Source organism: Drosophila busckii, chromosome 3L (genome assembly GCF_011750605.1).
Source record: "Drosophila busckii strain San Diego stock center, stock number 13000-0081.31 chromosome 3L, ASM1175060v1, whole genome shotgun sequence".
In the NCBI taxonomy this organism is placed as follows: Eukaryota; Metazoa; Arthropoda; class Insecta; order Diptera; family Drosophilidae; genus Drosophila; species Drosophila busckii.
The window spans coordinates 2,356,569-2,374,708 of record NC_046606.1 but is presented as its reverse complement, the minus strand read 5'-3'; the positions used below and the strand labels follow the sequence as shown (position 1 = coordinate 2,374,708).

Here is an 18,140-nt window from a genome sequence, read left to right as displayed (position 1 = left end):
AATGAATAAATGTGTGAATGTTGATAAAAAATGAACTGAAGTTTAGCCAAGATAAGCCAAAGCTTAATAGAACTGTAAACTAGACTTGTAGTCATTTTGCTGCTGCTATTTGAACATTTTTTCTTCTTACATGTATGTGTAATAATTTGAATATTTATGTACCAGCTGATACAGCGCTTATAAATGTATTCAGTCAATTTAGTTAACAGGCTGAACCAAGAAAAAATATATCGTTAAAAATATGTAAACCGTATACACTTTCAAAGCAGTACTTTGGACTCGTAACGCCATTTGTTGCATTGTCATTTATTTATGTTATTTGAATATTGTTTGTCTTTTATGCAAATTTTTTAAATTACTTCGCAAGCAACAAGAGTATTTAATTTTCTACATATAGCAGAGACTTTTCGCTATCTTGTTTCGCTTATTTTCCTGTGGCTGCTAACAAGGTTTATCTTTATGTGCCGTTAAATTTACCAGCGTCCCAGTGAAAACGTCAACAAATTTATGGCTTAGAGACCGTGTTGTATGCGGTTTGGTAAGCCCCAAAAACCACCATACCCTACTCCGCTGTATAACATGTAAACAAAGCCGCAAAAGCGAACGCTGCTGACTATTGAAAATCGAAGTTGTGGTTGCTTCTTATTCTTTCCTTTTTTGTTTATGCACAATGTTGTTTGCACATGCTTTAAACGTTTTGGCATTTTTCATTTTTCCTTTTTCACACTTGTTTCAATTAAACAAATTGGAAAATATGAACCCAAGTCGCGGCATGAGGGGCAAGCAGCAGCAGCAGCAGCTTCAAAATGCGCAGTGGTTAAGTTGCGACAATTTCTTCAGTGTATCCCTCAAACCACAAAAACACAAAATGGAAATTTGTTTCTGGCACTTCTGGGATGTTCTTGTTGGTGTGGGCGTGGGCGTGGCAGCAATTGCTGTCCTGTGCTCTGATTTAGCAGCTTTATGAGATTTTTATTTCGTGCGCCACGAATATTTTGCATATTAAATATTTTTCTGCTTGGGCATTTACTTGCTTGGGGGAGCGTCAAAAGCAACAAAGTTTATTACTTTTGCTTTAATGGCCAGGCCTGTAAGCCTGCTAACTGTTAATAGAAGACACTCAAAATGCTACAATAAATCAGAACTTGGAAGTTATATGCGCTCTCTAGTTAGGCAAGCAGCAATTTTAATTGACTTTTACTTGGTGTACAGATAGATGGCCACAATCAGGCCATAGAGACCCAGCACCTCGGCAAAGATCAATATCAAGATCATGCCCACAAAGAGGCGTGGCTGCTGCGCTGTGCCGCGCACGCCAGCATCACCCACAATGCCAATGGCAAAGCCAGCCGCCAAGCCAGCAAATCCAACGGATAACCCAGCCGCCAAATGTATATAGCCCTTGCGTATGGTATAGGAGGGCGACAAGGAGCCAGCAATCAGCACCGAGACCACCAGTCCATAGATTGCTATAATGCCAGCCATCACCACGGGAATAATTGATTTCATAATCAGCTCTGGACGCATTACAGCCATTGCCGCAATGCCCGTGCCAGACTTGGCGGTTCCGTATGCCGCGCCCAAGGCGGAAAAAATTATGGCGGACGCCGCACCCATGCCACCAAAGAAGAATGCATATGGTGGCTTATCATTCTCATCGTCTTCATTTTTATCGCTCATTTAAGAGTTGTTATTGATTTAAATTTACTTTTGAAAATTATTATTTCAGATGCTTTGAAGCGGTTTGATCTTTCAAGTGAATACTAGCAATAGTTTTTATTTCTGTTGATGCCAAGCAGAATGATTGCTGAAGCAGAGACTGCTAGGTTTCTCAATTAGTTCTAAAATAAAACTAAAACTCTAGCTATGCACTACTGGGTTCATATAAAGCGATAATATTCTTCGTCTGACGTGCAGCACTTTTGGATTAAAGTAATTTGCAGACAATTAGGTAAATGCATTTAGACTTATGTTTCAATTATGGCCAAAGTGCCTTTTATGCATATGCATTAATCAGTTAGTAGGCTACAAATAAGCGAATATTGCTCTAGCTTTTAGTATTCACTATGGCGCACTATCGACTCGTTCGATTGCTAAACATTTTAACTAAAGTTTTTGCTTGCAATGAATTCAAGTTTGTGAGCTACGAAAATAAATTTGTGAGATCGAACTTATTACGCCTCTATATGAAATCGATACACATTTTATATGTCTGGCCGGTAGTTATATTATCACTGGGTGCTAGTTTAAGCGCTCATTATAAATTATTAAATCTTATGATTAATTCGCGTTTACTAAGTATTGCATATTTTGGTTGCAGTTCTTAGCGCTTTTGAATAATTTAGCAAATATTCATAAGTATGCACGCTAAACGAAAGATCGGTAACAGTTCGGAATGTGTTTTACTTGAGACCCATAGTTTTATTGGAGAACATTGATTTTATTTTCACGCATACCATATTATTTTTAAGTTTGGCAATTATGTATGATAAAACCCCATAATAAAATGTATAATCCAATTAGCAATTCAGATACACGTCAAAATATACCTAAATATTTTCAATTCAACAGCAAATGCAATGCTGCTCCATAAAGAGAAACTCATGGTAGACGTTGTATCCATTCCACCAAAGAGGAATACATATGGCGGCTCACATTGAATATTCAGAATTATTAATACAGTCGCTTGCAAGACTTTTTGTTATGCGAAGGTTAATCAGTTTTAATTATTTCTATATGCTAAACCAAAACATATTGTCTACCCTTGCACTACTATTGGAATAGTTGATAGCCCTGCAATATCGTGCGTATTACCTGCAGTACTGTTGGGTTACTTTCAGCTAAAGTAATTTGTAAATGTATTCTGAATTATGTTTCAATTATGGCCAATGTGGCTATAATCAGTTGACAGGCATACCAGTACCAGTAGGCGGATATTATTTTAGCTTTTAGTATTCACCATGGCTTACTATCAAAATATACTCTTACGACAGCTAAACATTTTAACCGAAGTTTTTGGTTGCAATGAATTCAAGTTTGTGCGTCATGAAAATAAATTTGTGAGATCGAACAACTTACGCCAGTATATGAAACTGATACACATTTTATATGTCTGGCCAGTAGCTATATTAGCACTGAGTGTATATAGTAACAAGAACATTTTAAGCGAATTTAGCCGTGCAAACGCTACTTATCAATTATCAAATCTTTTGATTAATTCGCGTTTATTAAGTATTGGCTATTTTGGTTGCATTTTACTAAATAAAAGTAATAAGTTCTTAGTGCTTTTGAATAGTTTTGCAAATATGCATAAGCTGCATAAACTTTACTTTGCTAGTGACATACACATACCCTGGTACACTCCAATTGTTTATGTGCTGCGACAAATATTGTTTCTCCCATTGCTAATATATTGCGGGCTCTCAATTACAACTCTAACAATGCTGTTCGCTTCAATACGAATTGTGTTGATTGATATTTGTTGTGACTTGGCACTGTTAATGCACGTAAAATTTCTAAAATCGTTGGCTGAGTACTTGAAATGTCCTATGAAGAACAAGAAAATAAAACGCTCGAATTGTGTAAAATATTTTGAAAAGTTATTAATAATGCGCACCGAGTTGCAAGATCTCAGTTGTGCACCATACATTGGCAGAATGATAACTGAGTTGATTTACTGCATTTTGTGTTTATTCGGGATAGTTTTTACAAGTGATAAATATCATAGGGCATTTGAATTGGTCTCTGTGGGTTTCGCTGTCGTATTCTTCTGGAATACGCTTAGCGTTATCTTATTGGGGAAATCTGTCATTAATATGGAGCGTCAGATCCTGAACAGCTTTTATCAGCACGACCTGATTAAATCATTGCGAAAGCCAAGTTATAAGCGTGATAAAAATGAATTGCTGGTATGGCTAAAAGATAATTTAAATGAGTTTAAATGTCGCTTTGATATTTTTATTTCTTTACAGATCGAGCTTCTGCACTTTAAAGGATGCACGCTCAAGGAAAGATCGATTACACTTCGGAATATGCTCTACTTAAGACCCACACTTTTATTGGAGAACATTGACTTTATTTTCAAGCATACCTTCTTATTTTTAAGTTTTGCAATTATGTATGATAAAAAGACATAATAGAATGTATAATCCTATGTATAAAACAGATATTTTACTATATGTAAGCAAGCTCAGTTGCTTCTAAAGCTTATCGGTTATCATATACTATTCAGGTAATGCTTGAATTTAGTTTTTTAAATTATTAGTTCAGTAACCCTAAAGTAGGTTTCTCTATCAAAAGTATTCTTACAAACAGTTTTTAATAGGCTTAAGGTTCATGATCGTTGAAGCAGAGATTGGGTTAGTTGAATATGCTATACAGTATGTCTATATTTGGACTACTTTGGGTATAATAAAATTCTACCTGCGGTACTAAAAAGTAATATGTAGTCAATTAGGCAAATGCGAAAATGAAATTAGCTTTTGTGCATTTGCACTAATCAGTTAGGAGGCAGGTAAGCGTATATTATTCTAGTTTTTAGTATTCACCATGGCTTGGTATCTAAATATACTCGCTCGGCTGCTAAACATTTTAACCAGAGTTCTTGGTTGCAATGAATTCAAGTTTCTGCGTTACAAAAACAAATTTGTGAGATCGAAATTTTATCGCAAGCGCATGAAATGGATACACATTTTATTTGTCTGGCCATCAGCTTATATGCTTGTATTTTTGTATCAAAAATTGACGTTTTTAAAAGAGTTTAACAGTGTAAACGTTTTATATCAATTGTCGACTTTTCTGCTGACTTCGCGAGCAATATGTATGGCGTTTTTCGGTTGGATGTTATTAAAAAAAAGTGACAAGTTCTTAGCTTTTTTGAATAATTTTGCAAAAATGCATAAGCTGCATAAATTTCACTTTCGGGACATACACATACCCTGGTACACTCCAGTTGTTTATCTGGTGCGAGAGATAATGTTTATGCAACAGTTTGTAGACTGGGGGATCTCTGTGGAAAATCATTTTGTGCTGTTGAATTTAGTGCGTACAGTCTTGATAGATTTTTCTTGTGATTTAGCACTGTTAATACACATACAATTTCTTAAATCGCTAGCTGATTATCTGGAAAGGCCTGTTAAGGGCCATAAACTAAAACGCGCGGACTGTGTAAAATATTTTAGAAACTTATTATTTATACGCAGCGAATTGCAAGAACTCAGTTGGGTGCCATATATTGGCAGAATGATAACTGAGTTGACCTACAGTATATGGTGTTATGTAGATGCGTTTACTACAAACGAGCGGAAATATAATCCATTTATCTTGGTCGCTATGGTTTTATATGGCAATACGGTCGGCGTGTTCTTTTTGGGGAAATCTGTTGTGAATATGGAGCGGCAGATCATGAGCAGTTTGTATAAGCACGATCTGATAAAATCACTGCGAGCTCCAAATTATAGGCGTGATAAAAACGAAATAATGGTAAGAAAGTTAGTTAATTGCGTTTTAGTGATAGTTTCAATTTCTTTCCAGGTCGAGCTTCTGCACTTCCAAAGTTGCATGCGAAAGGAACGATCACTTACAGTCTACAATATGTTTTATGTGAGACCCACACTTTTAATGGAAATCATTGATTTTACTTTCACCTATACCATTATATTTGTAAGCTTTACACTTATGTATGATTAAGAGATACAATACAATTATTATCTTATGTATTAAACTGATTGTATAATTACTCTTTCAGAGCAACTTATTCCATCAAGTAAAGCAGCTTACGCAGTTTTTGATATGCCAAAGCTACCGATAATTAGTGTCTACTCTCAGTGTAATGAACTTAATGTAGGACAATTGTTACTTTAATGAGACCTGTGACTCTTAAGAGAAAAGTAATTTGTAGGCAAAGTTGTTTTATGGATTTGCATTAATCAGTTTGCCACAAGGTTATAAGTAAACTGATATTATTTTAGGTTTTAGTATTCACCATGGCATCCAATAAACGCTTTCGGCGGCTAAACATTCTAACTAGATTTTTAGCTTGCAGTGAATTCGAATTTGTGCATCACGAAAATAAATTTGTTAGCTCGAACTCTTATCGCAAGTATATAAAATGGTTACACATCTTATATGTGTGGCCAACAGCGTTCTTGCTTATATCTCAGTACTTCAGAAAAGATATGTTTATAAAAGAATTTAATCGTGCAACTGTAATGGAGAAATTCCCGAATTTTGTGGTGACTTCACGTGCAACGAGTATTGGGATTTTTGGTTGGATTTTACTTAAGAAAAGGAATAAGATCTTGGGTTTCTTGAATCGTTTTGCAAAAATGCACAAGCTGCATAAACTTTACTTTGCTCGTGACATACGCATACCCTGGTACACTCTAGCTCTTTATCTGTTACGAGAGCTAATGTTTATGCATATGTTCACAGATGAAAAGTTTGCAATAGGAGTTAAAATTTTACTGGTGGCCTTAATACGCATTGTTTTAATAGATTTTTCTTGTGACTTGGCACTGTTCATGCACGTACAGTTTATAAAATCGCTAGCTGAGTATATGAATCGGCCTATTAAGGAACAGAAGTTAAAACGCTCGGATTGTGTAAAATATTTCAAAAAGTTACTATGCATACGCAGCGAATTGCAAGAAATCAGTTGGGTACCATATATTGGCAGACTGATTTCGGATTTGACCTACAGTATATGGTGTTATGTATATATATATTCTAAAAATACTAGTGTAAAATTTATGCCATTTATGTTTGTCGTTGCTGTTTTCTATGGCATATTAGTTGCGAATACGGTTAGCGTGGTCTTTCTGGGGAGATCTGTTGCTAACATGGAGCGACAGATCCTGAGCAAGTTGTATAAACAGGACATGTTAAAATCATTGCGATGTCAGGATTATAAGCGTGATGAAACCGAATTACTGGTAAGAATGGAAAATATTTTTATGTAACATTTAAAATGTATAAAGTCCTTACAGGTGGAACTGCTGCACTTCGAAAGCTGCACGCTCAAGGCACGAATAGTTACACCCCAGAATATGTTTTACCTAAGACCCACACTTTTAATGGAGATAATTGATATTACTTTCACCAATTCCATTTTATTTTTAAGTTTTGCGATTATTTATGATTAACATACACAGAAAAATGTATTTGAGTTAGGAAAATCAGTTATACGCTTATTTAATTAAAATCTTTGCTATACAAACCCATTTCATATATAAAGTAAAATCCATTTAGTTACTATATTTATCAGACTAATTCATGATAGAATGTGCAGCAAATATAAAATATTGTTAGCAACTATAGCTCTATGACTTGTCTTTAGCAATTTTTTGAACAGCCCTCGCTAGAGCGACAATTTGGTGGGCTAGATACCTATACCCATTAAAGATTTATGTTCTGCTGGGACTCGGATTACGTTGGCGCACAAACTTGTTTCTATTGCTATTGTTGTTGCTTGTTAGTTGTTACTGTTGTTGTTGTTGTTGTATTTTGTGCCGTTTGTGCAACTATAAATCGTTTATGTATTTTGTTGAGTGCGAGGATTTATCGCTGAAGCTGAATATGAGAAAAGAATCACATAAATACAAATAAATCAAAAGCATTTCGAATGCCATTCGCCAATACACAACAATACTATACACAACTGTAAGCTATACATATATATCTATGATATATATATATATGTATTTGTGTGTGAGTGTATGGAGCACTAAGTATTAGACACAATGTGCTCCGCTCTGTAGTTGGCTGCTGTGCGAAAAATTGATGTCTTCGCTCATAAAAATAAGGCATCAAAAGGAATCAGCAAATGGATGGCAGCCTGTCAGGCTCTCTGGAACGGAGCGGAGCGTAGCGTAGCTCTCTAGTTGTATTACTTCTTTTCGCTGCTGCTTTATGTATCTATGTTTTGTTTTGTTTTGTTGAAAAGCAACATTGTAAATTTTATGACTTTTTTATGCGTTGAAATCTATAAATTATGTAAACTGACACTGACAGCTGTCAACTGAGAACGGCGTCGGTCTCGGCCTCGTCCTCGTCCTGGTGCTGATGCTGATGCTCGGGCTCAGCGAAACGCTTTTTGCAAGTGACACATGTGTCAAATGGGAAACGCCTGTGAATTTGTTATGGCCCAAAACGGAACTAAAATGGCCCAAGCAGCTTCCAATTCCCACAGCCCATAGCCGATGGCAACTTCAACAATGAACAACTGATGACTCGAGATGATTAAATGATTGCAGGCGGTCATAAAAAAAATATACTTCCAAGCAAAAAGTGCCAGGCTTCAAATTATTGCTAATATATATTTTACAACCATCATTTTACACACACATACATACAAACAAACAGCAATTGATGTTTGTTTGTCAATTTTTTATAGTTTTCAGTTAATTTGTAGACATGCATTAAATTGAGCAACATTTAAACTTAAAGTCCTTAGCCTGGCTACAAACTTGATATATTTATTTGCTTTAAGCAGTTTCCATTAACTTGGCATTCAAAGCTGTGCTTCCTGCCAAAGTGCAATAAAGTCAGCCGCCCCCCCAGCATAGGCGGTTGGGCGTTCTTAAGCCAAGTGGCAGCAGTAAAATAACAAACGAAGGAAATTAACCAAAAATAAATTAACTGGAAAACGCGGCCAAAAAGGGTTTTACGTTTACGGTTTTATATATAAATTTATTTTTTTTTTTTTTGGCTGTGTGCTGGTGTCAACAGCGACGCATTGCGCTGACTGCGACGCCAACGGCAGTGCTTACCCCACACTCCCACTCACTATCTCTGGCTCTCCCCCTACCCCGCTCTCACTCTCTCAGTGTGTGTGTGTGTGTGTGTTTTGTGTGTGACTTTGGGATTCCCAAATGTGCTTTCAACATGCAATTTTTATTATTGACTCGCGTTGTCGTGTCAGCTCGCAGCTTTTCAGCATTTTCCGCTTCGCAGAGTCGCGAAAATGCCATTACTGTCAATCAAGTGGGAGGAAAAATTCTAGAATGAAATCAAAAAACATTAAAGCTACAACAAGAATTTGCGCGCGCGTGTTTCCCATTTAAAAAAAAAAAACTATATACATAACTATAAGCGCACAAATTATTTTAAAGCCATTAACTGGGTTAAGGTGTGTAGTAAGTGAAGAATATTTCTTGCATATTTTCGACTCAACTCTATTCTATGACAATTGATAGTGCGCGACTTCAGGTGACACTAATTTCGCGCCCGTGTACAGCGCGGATCGGAGGATTGGAAGTTGGCGTGACACGCATCCATTCAAAATATCGCCGGGCAGAAATTGAAGATTGTCACAAGAGCTGCAAACAGGCCGAAGACTGATTGCCAACATGCATCGTCTACATTGGCGTGACAGAGCTAACGATTGCCCTAACAGGCATACACAGATAGAGATAGGCAGACATACTTATGTTAGGTATAGGGCGAGAGATATGGGGCTACTCCACTCCACTGGCAAAAGTGGGGCTTGCTTGTTGATATTGCTGGTCAAAGAGTCAGGCGCTCGCGCTGAAGTTTAGACGCTTAGGCTGATATATCTTTTATGATGTAGTTTTGTGTCATCGTAAAATCGTCGGCTATTACTTGATTGTCCCTTCATGAATGCCATAAACTTGCTGACAGCTCCAAAAGCATAGGCACAGGCTAGCCCATTGGGCTATGGTTGGTGCCATTGTAAAATGATTTACTCGCCTGCTTTTCCACGTTCATTTTGTGGCTTGGGGGCAGGCTACTATACTAGGACTACTCATTTTTTATGGCTCGTTTTCGTTTTTGGTTATTTTTTTTTCGCCTCTGCCTGTTTTTGTTTTTACGGTCTTTTACAGTTTAACGACGCATTACTGAGGCAACTGAGGCTACCAAATCTATTCATGATTTCGTTCACATTTTATCGCATTTATGCGCCTACTACGGCCGCCCCCCACCACCACCCAACTGTCTATTAGACAAGGCCGCTGTTTATAGTCCACAAGTATTTGCTCGGGTTCGCTTTTAATTTGTTCCTTCCTTCCCTTTATTCGCCTTGCTGCTTCCTCTTTCTTTTTTTGGTTCGTGGGCGTATTTTTATGATATGCGATTTCGTCATTCGACTTTAATTTCGTACTCTGATATTTTTCTGCTGACTTTGTACCCATTTATTTGGTCGGACGGTAATTTATACAATTTATATATATGGCCTGTATATGTTTGCACAATTGCCGGATAATGGACATGTTAAAAATGCATTAGATTAATGAAACTGTGTTTTGCTTTTTATGCGCTTTTCATTTCTTAAATATTGCCCAATGTGTATTTGTTTAATGCTTCACTTAATTATTTATTATAAGCAATAGATTGTTTACGAGTTAAGTGTAATGCATAAAAATAAAAGTGTTCAATTAGCATAAATATAAAATAAAAATGAATATTGAAATATTTAAGCAATAAATGCAAACAGCTGTTAATTGTTGCAAAATTGTATTCTAAATAAAATGTCCTGCTCGCTTTCTTAAAGCGGCTCTGGCTTTGACAGCACTAAGCAAATAACTTGGCGCAGTTTATGGGCCTAGGCTATAGTTTAGTTTACAAGGATTAAGGGTGCACAGGTGGTGGGCCATGGGCAGCAAGCGGGCCGCTTATCGTTTGGCTTGTCAACATTACTTAAAACAGCGAAGCGTGAACTTGTTGACATTGATTAGGGTGACCAGCGACTGCGACTGCGACTGCGACTGCACCTTGCCGGACTTATCAGCAACAGAGAGCGCAGCAACAACAACAGCAAAACTATTGCAGAGATAGGCCAAAGGAAAGAAAAGATAGTTACCTTTTTTTTCGTGTACACATGTATGCTTTAGAGCTGAGTTATTGTTGCACATTTGTTGGGCGATAAGCCGTTGAAATAGTCGTAAACTAGCCAAGACATTTCCCAAAGGCCAACGTTAGGTATAACCTGTGTTTGCTGTTTTTTTTTGTTGTCGTTTTCGTTTCTTCGTTTTTACATTTAATGCCGTGTCATGGTTACCGCCCGCACGGCTGACCGACGCGCCACATATTAGATAAATTAGCCCTAATTATAGGCCGCCGACAGAGTCGCTCAGCTGGCAGACACACAACTGAAATGGCAAGTGTTTGAAATATTTAGAGCTCGAGAGCTCTCGAGCAAGTGTATCAAAACTTCTGGCTAGGCGTGTTTTAAATTTTCCTCAAAATGTTCATTTTCATGCTGGCCCAGGCAGCAAGCCTCGAAACTGTTTTGGCCATAAGTTATGTGTCATGACTTGGAGACGAGATGTGTTGGACAGCAGACAATCAACATGCATGTTGAAGAGAAGACACACACACACACACATTGAAAGAAAAAAACCTCGTATCATTGTTAGGCGGTTGGCTCAAGTGGAACAAATTAATATTCGTTTCGTTTTTAATCATTTTCTTCTGCTGCTGTCGCTCGATTCTCAGTCAAGTTGTTATAATTTGAGTGCTATTAAGCTGGCTGCGGATATATGCTGGAATCATGGTTTAATTATTTAAATGAATTTACGTTTACAGCAATGTCTCTCAGAAGCTGCAAATCATTCGCATCACTCTGTTGAAGTTCAAATTAAGTATTATAATTATATACTGAAGCAAGAACTTGAGCGGCTATGTAGCAAAAATTATTAATTAAAAACAATCTTATATTTGCTAGCTATAATTAGAGTAAAGTATTGTTTATATTTTTGTTTTTTCTTCACGCAGCCTTTAACTGTTGACCCCTTGATTTGTTTGCGTGTGTGGATTCACTTGAACTCGCCTTGGAAATTCACACCCAGCACAATCACATGAGCCGTAAGCTTTGCCTGAATACCACAAGCGCACGCAATGTTTCCGCCAAGACAAAGAGACGCAGACGTGGCAGGCAAAGTTGCAGAAACAGGCCTTCGGTCTTGGTCTTGGTATTGGTCTTGGTCTTCGTCCTGGGCACCAGCAGTCTGCCTGGTCTAAAGTGTCCAATCAAGTTTTTGAAATGAAACCTAAATAACATGTCATAATAAATAACCTTCAAGCGACCCAGCGAAATGGACACGAGACCGACCACACAGCCAATGTGTACCAAGTTTGACGATGCGGAGTGGGGGGGGCGGGGCGTGGGGTGGCGCTGCAATTCTTACGGCGTTTGCTTGGATGCGCGCGAATGCGGCGCGGGCAAAGACGAAATCCAAAATTCTGTAATTACAACGTAAATCCAAAATGTCTCAACACACAGCCGTTGCACACACACACACACATATACACACATATACTTTAAGTGTGAGTGTGAGCAAAGTAAACTTAATTCATATATCAAAAAGTTTGGCTCGTAGCAGCCCGTGCGAGGCCCGTCCAGGACTCAAGAGTAGCAATTTACGCGCAAGTAGCCCGGGCTACAAGTTTTGGCGTAATATATTTCTCTACACACTTTATAGCTCCCAGGTTTGCTTTGCTTGCAACCAGCCTCCTGCCCTCTCCTGGGTGGGCGTTTGGTCAGTCAGTCAGCTTGGTCGGCCGCTTGGCTGGGGTCATTTGGTCGTTTGGTCGTTTGGTCGTTGTGCTTGTGTTCTGTCGTGTCGAATGAGAAACACAGCAATTATGCAATTTGATAATACTTCATTCTTGGGTAATAAATATTAATTATTTTTGCGAATGTGATTTTCTCGCTCTCTCTCTCTCTCTTTCACTCTAGCCCCAATATACTCGTCTTGCTATTCACTGAGCGCTAGTTTAGTTAGATTTATGGGCTGTTTGCTCCGCCCTGCCTGCGAATCAAATGAGACGTTTGCCTAAACACACACACACACGCGCATATATATATAACACACACACATATTAATTTATTCAATTCGAGCTTGTGTTTGTTTATTAGAATTTGAAATAGAAATTCCATGATGATTTAGTATCCGAATTGAATTAAGCCACATGTAAACTTTTGCAGAGATAAGTTATGTTATTCATGCGTGGATAATGTAATCATTAACATAGCGAGATCAGCAGCAATGTTAATTAAGAGCGCTCTCAGTGACTGGCGATTAACATAGCAGCGAACAGCTGACTCAGCTAGCAAAGTATGGGGGCGGCGGCAGGTAGAAACTTGATAATATTTTTCAATGCTTTATGCTCTGCTCTCACGTTTGCTGTGTGTGTGTGTGTGTGTTTGGTTGACATTGTTGCGAACAGTTCCAGTTACATTGTTGTTGTTGCTATTGTCGTACATTTGGTAACTTCCAGGCCGTTACCTTTCATTCCGTTTGGCCATCAGAAATCTCTCGTGCATAAGAAACATTTTAATTTTGAAAGGGACTGACTCCAATGGAAATTGCCATAATATTCTATAGAATACACACACACACTGAGAGACAGAGAGAGAGAGAGAGCTTGCTAGAGGAGTGTGCCTTTTACATAAATAAAAATAACACACAGAGGCAAGGCAAGGCAAGGCAAAGAAATGAAAAAAGTTAAATTGAATTGTGTTTGCCAGGATATTTACTTGTATGTCCCACCGAAAAAACCTCCAGCTCAACCCAACAACACCCCCACCCCACACCCACACCCACACCCACGAACTCTCTGCCTGCCTGCCTGGCTTACCGCAATTCCTGCTGACGCTGTGCTGTCCTTCTGCACTTGAAGCGTAAGTAAAAGCAACTTTTTTTTCTGCTTCTTCTTCGTTATACTACTGTAAGTTGCTTTTTATAAGCGTACGTATATATTTATTTTTTTCCCATTGGTAGTAGGTGTAACAAAACTGTCAAAGTAACTGAAATTGCCGAAACGCTGCTGCAGCGCTGCTGGCAAGCAAAGCAAAGCCAAAGCCAAAGCCAAAGCATAAGCGAAGAAGCGAGAAAGGAAAATATATGGTATAAACTAAACTATAGTATAAATAGAAGTAGCACATGACAAGAGTCAATTACTGTAACTTTCCAACTGCTGACGCTATAAATCTATGCGAGCTTGCTTTTCAGATGGGTTTACAATTTTCAGAGCACAGACAGAAACAAAGGCTACAACAACTATTTGTATAAAACATATATTTACATACAAAATGCTTAAATCAGCTGTGAGCATATGGTCAGTCAGATAAAACTGATATATGAGCATAGTATATAAACATTATGCATTAACATGTAAATAAACCTCTCGCTCTCGCTCGCTCGCTCACTCGCTCACCCAGTCGCTCAGGCTGTATTAAAATATAACTCGAGGCGATGCTAATTTTCAACGCACCACATAATCCAAATGGCAAACCTGTCGCCAGTAAATGGGCTGCTGTCACGTCAGCTACGGTCGTCCGACTCCGACTTGACCATAGTTAGTTGCTCTCTTGGTCTGCTTTGGTTTTTGTTGCTCGCTTACCCATGTCAAAGGCTAGGCTGGGCCTTTGCAATAATCAATTTTCATGCATGTACAATGTATTTGCCCATGCTCCAACCCTCAAAGCACACACACACACACAATTGTTGTTGCATGTTGATAGTCGTGGTCACATTAAGCCATACGTCGCCATATTATAAAGCTTCATGTCACACATCCATGCCAAAACCAAAAAAAAAAAAAAAATAGAAATAAAAGCGAACCAAAAACCAGACATAATGTCGCGGCTAGCTCTATATAGTATATGCTGACGAACTGTCAACTTACTGTCAATATATACGCTGAAGTTCCCCCCTCTACCCCCCTGCCCTAAGCACTTTGTTGTACGCGTCGAGTGTTGGTAAGCGTGCATAAATTTATTCTTTACGTTTTGTTTGACTTTGTTACAAGCTGAATATATTTTTGTTGTGCACTCTCTCTCACTCTCTCCACACACACACACACACACACACACACACTAGTAAATGGAGTACACTAAGTACGTCAGCATTTTGTTTACTCGTTTGTTTGACTGTTTATCATGTGTGCGGTAATGTTATTTTGTTATTATTGCTCTCGCTCACACTCTCGCTCGCTCACTCGTTATAGTCTCAATTTAGAAAGCATGTAAATTGTAATAGGCCCCGATATTGACTGTCAATTAAAGCTACAGCTTTGCGCATTAGCTGCAAGCATAAAGATTTAACTTTATTGATTTGATTGTTGAGCAAAATTCTTTGTCGCATAGCTCGCATTTTTGAAATTCTCAGGCTGCCTGCCTTTGATTTGTGATGATTATATTTATGCTATTGCTTGTTAAAAGCCAATTTGATTAATGACAGCATGCGTTCTAAATATAGTAAAAGTATTTATTGTATTTTAAGTTAAGCGCGCTCTTAAGCAAATAAAATTGCTGCAGAATTTGCAAGTTGATACGCGGCTTAAGGCGTTGCTTTAATTAGGTTACTTTTGTTACCAAGTGCGGGCATAATTAGAGTGCCCCAGGACATGCGTCCTGCCAATGGCAATCACCCAGTTCAGCTTGAGCTTAGGTAGTCTCTATGTGTGTGTGTGTGTGTGTGTGGATTGGGTCGCCCAGGCGAGTGGAAATCAAATTATTTTAATGATACACAAATTGATACTTTGAGACAAAATAACAAACCAAATGAAAATGAAAATTGCTGGCAGCATTTTGGGCAATGGTTTTAGGGCCGTCTGTGGGGTAAGTAGGTGACTGTGAATCGCAAAATTCCAAGAAAAGAAAATGCTGCGCTCGAAAATTAAGTGAAAATTGGATTCTTTACATTTTCCTTTTTCTCTCTTTCAACTTTTATATTTCGTACTTGTGTCTCTCACTCTGTCGCGCGCTGTCTTTGCTTTTGGGCAAATTGTCTTGGCCATGGGTCGGGTCGGTCCGGGTCGGTTCGGATCGGATCGGAGTGAAGTGTTTAATACCTGAAGCGTGTGCAATCGCTATTATTATGCAAATTTGCCTTTTCATTGCATACATACGTGTTTTCCATGCCATGCCATGCCATGCCCTATGCCATTTACCGTTCGAACAACAGTTTTAGCTTTTTGCTCGCCTTTTGTGTTGCAACGGCTCAAATGAGGGTTGGCACAATAATGACAGACAATTGAAATGTCAATAATATGCAATTGTCTACGCATGGAGAGCGAACGAACGAACGAATAAACGAATGGAACAATGGGCTAGCAAATTTCCCCCAGGCATGGTTAACCCATCATGTCCACCAACCCTTAGCTGAAAGCCAGCATAAATTTTAATTTAAATTTGCTATATCAATCGCAACAGATTTGTAAAACTAACAGAAACTAAAAACAAACTTTGCACACAGGCAAACAAACATATTAACCAATTTAGACAGTAACCTTTATCTCAGCAGGTGCAGCCAGCACCCAAAACCCCAATTCAAGAGTGAGTTGTCTTAAGGCAAACAAACAAACAGACAGACAGACAGACAGACAGACAACAATAATATACAACAACTGCTTGACTGCTTGACCAAAAGGCAAATAAGTTGGGAAGCTAAAGATGTGCTATGGAGCGCATGTGAAGGTGGCAGTGGCAAATCGAAAGCCACAAGGCATTAATTACGCATACGCAACGTTGCTCGCATATAAGGATTGAGGGTGGGTTTTCGGTTTGGTTACGGCCTCGGTCAGTTAACCAAAAACCACATGGCAGCCTGCTAAATTAAGGATGAACTAAGAACTTGTGGCTGGGTGGGGGGTTGGGCTGCAGTTTAAATACGCTGCCAAGTTAATTGCATGTAATCAATATGGGAAATTAAAGCGATCAGAAAGCGATATTAAAGCAAAGTCAAATGAAGGTATTTATAAAGCTCACGCTAGCCTAACGGAAGCGGATGTCATATAAATAGATATATACATACATATGTACAAAAGGCAGAAAATGAAACGAAAATGAAAACGACAGGAAAATGAAGACAACCACCAAAATGAGAAAAGTTTGTTGCAAATAAAAGCAACCGTTGCCAATAGATTGAAGTACGAGGCAATCTATATACAGTGGTGGGCAAAGCAATGAGCATCGTAGGATAAGCAAGTAATGAAAATTAAATAAATTGGAGCAGAAATAATTAGCTGCAAAGGTTGGACAATTGTTTATTAACATATTATACATAATTTTAAACAAACCGTAAGCTAAGGTTAAATGATGTTTTCCAATCTAATTTGAATCAAATTAAGAATATGCTGATATTGCTTCTTAGTTTATTTTCTTAGTCAAGTCGATCACGCCACCTTTGCTGCTTAGTCAGAGCGACCTTTCGTTATCTCTTTGTACCTGCCTGAGCTTGGGCCCTACGTTCTCTCTCGCTCTTCGGTTCGCTCAGCTGCGCTGCTTGAGCGAAGGCAGCCTGACCCGACCCGACCCACACACACAATTAACAAAGCTTCGGCTGCAGGCAGAGGCGACAGCTTAGCGAGGGATGGAGAGTTAAGTTTGCAATTAGCGCTGAAGCTGTTCGCATTACGCGATCGCTGACTGCCGAAAATTTTCTTTCTCTTCTCTTTTCTTTTTTTTCCGCTCTATGCACATGTGAGCATAAGCAGCAGCTTAGCTTATTTTAATTGCTTTTCAGCTCTGAATATTTGATTGATATTAAACGATATGCATATTTTGACTTATATTTTCAGCTGTGCTATCTCCATTGCCTGTAACTGTTTTTCACACTAATAAGCATTGCCAAACAGTTACCTAACCGATAAAGTTTATGAATACAAGTTGATTGCAAATTGGAGTTTAAACAATGTTTAGCTTAATTTATATAAAGTGTGCCTCTCTAAATTTTTCTCCTAACTCCCATTGCTATTGCCCATAACTGCTTTGCATTTGCTTATAAGCAAGCAGTTTGAAGTTTCTTCAGTCTGTTATAATATTTTTCGCTTTTTATTTATTTTCTATACACATTTCATGTTAGTTGCACATTGCAATAAACGAGCAAGAAATATTAAATTCTGATCTAAAAAAGTTCTGTGTTCTATATTTGGCTTTAATAATTAGTTGATATAAGTGTGTGCATTATTTTGTACGCCACTGTGCTTATACACTTGCATATGTACTTATCTATGTGTGTCCGTGCGTGTGTGTGTGTGTGTGGGTGGGTGGCTTGCTTGTCTATGGCCGCAAGGTCGCTCTTCAAACTCAAATTGCTGCCTCTTTGTTTGACATTATCGTAGCTGCTGCTGCTGCTGCTGTTGTTGTTGCTATTATTATTGTCAAGCTCTATAGC

General features: G+C 38.3%; 1 protein-coding gene across 1 annotated transcript; it reads right to left on the bottom strand.

The window, feature by feature from the left end:
• Positions 1-1,151: 1,151 nt before the first annotated feature.
• LOC108598974 (V-type proton ATPase 16 kDa proteolipid subunit) lies at positions 1,152-1,751 on the bottom strand. The gene has a single exon (XM_017985747.1). It carries the CDS (start codon positions 1,678-1,680, stop codon positions 1,198-1,200), a length of 483 nt encoding a protein of 160 aa, XP_017841236.1. The 5' UTR covers positions 1,681-1,751; the 3' UTR covers positions 1,152-1,197.
• Between the last annotated feature and the right edge of the window lie 16,389 nt (positions 1,752-18,140).

Bases quoted from the DNA above. Each gene is read 5' to 3' on its own strand.
- LOC108598974 (XM_017985747.1), bottom strand. From the start codon at position 1,680: ATGAGCGATAAAAATGAAGACGATGAGAATGATAAGCCACCATATGCA.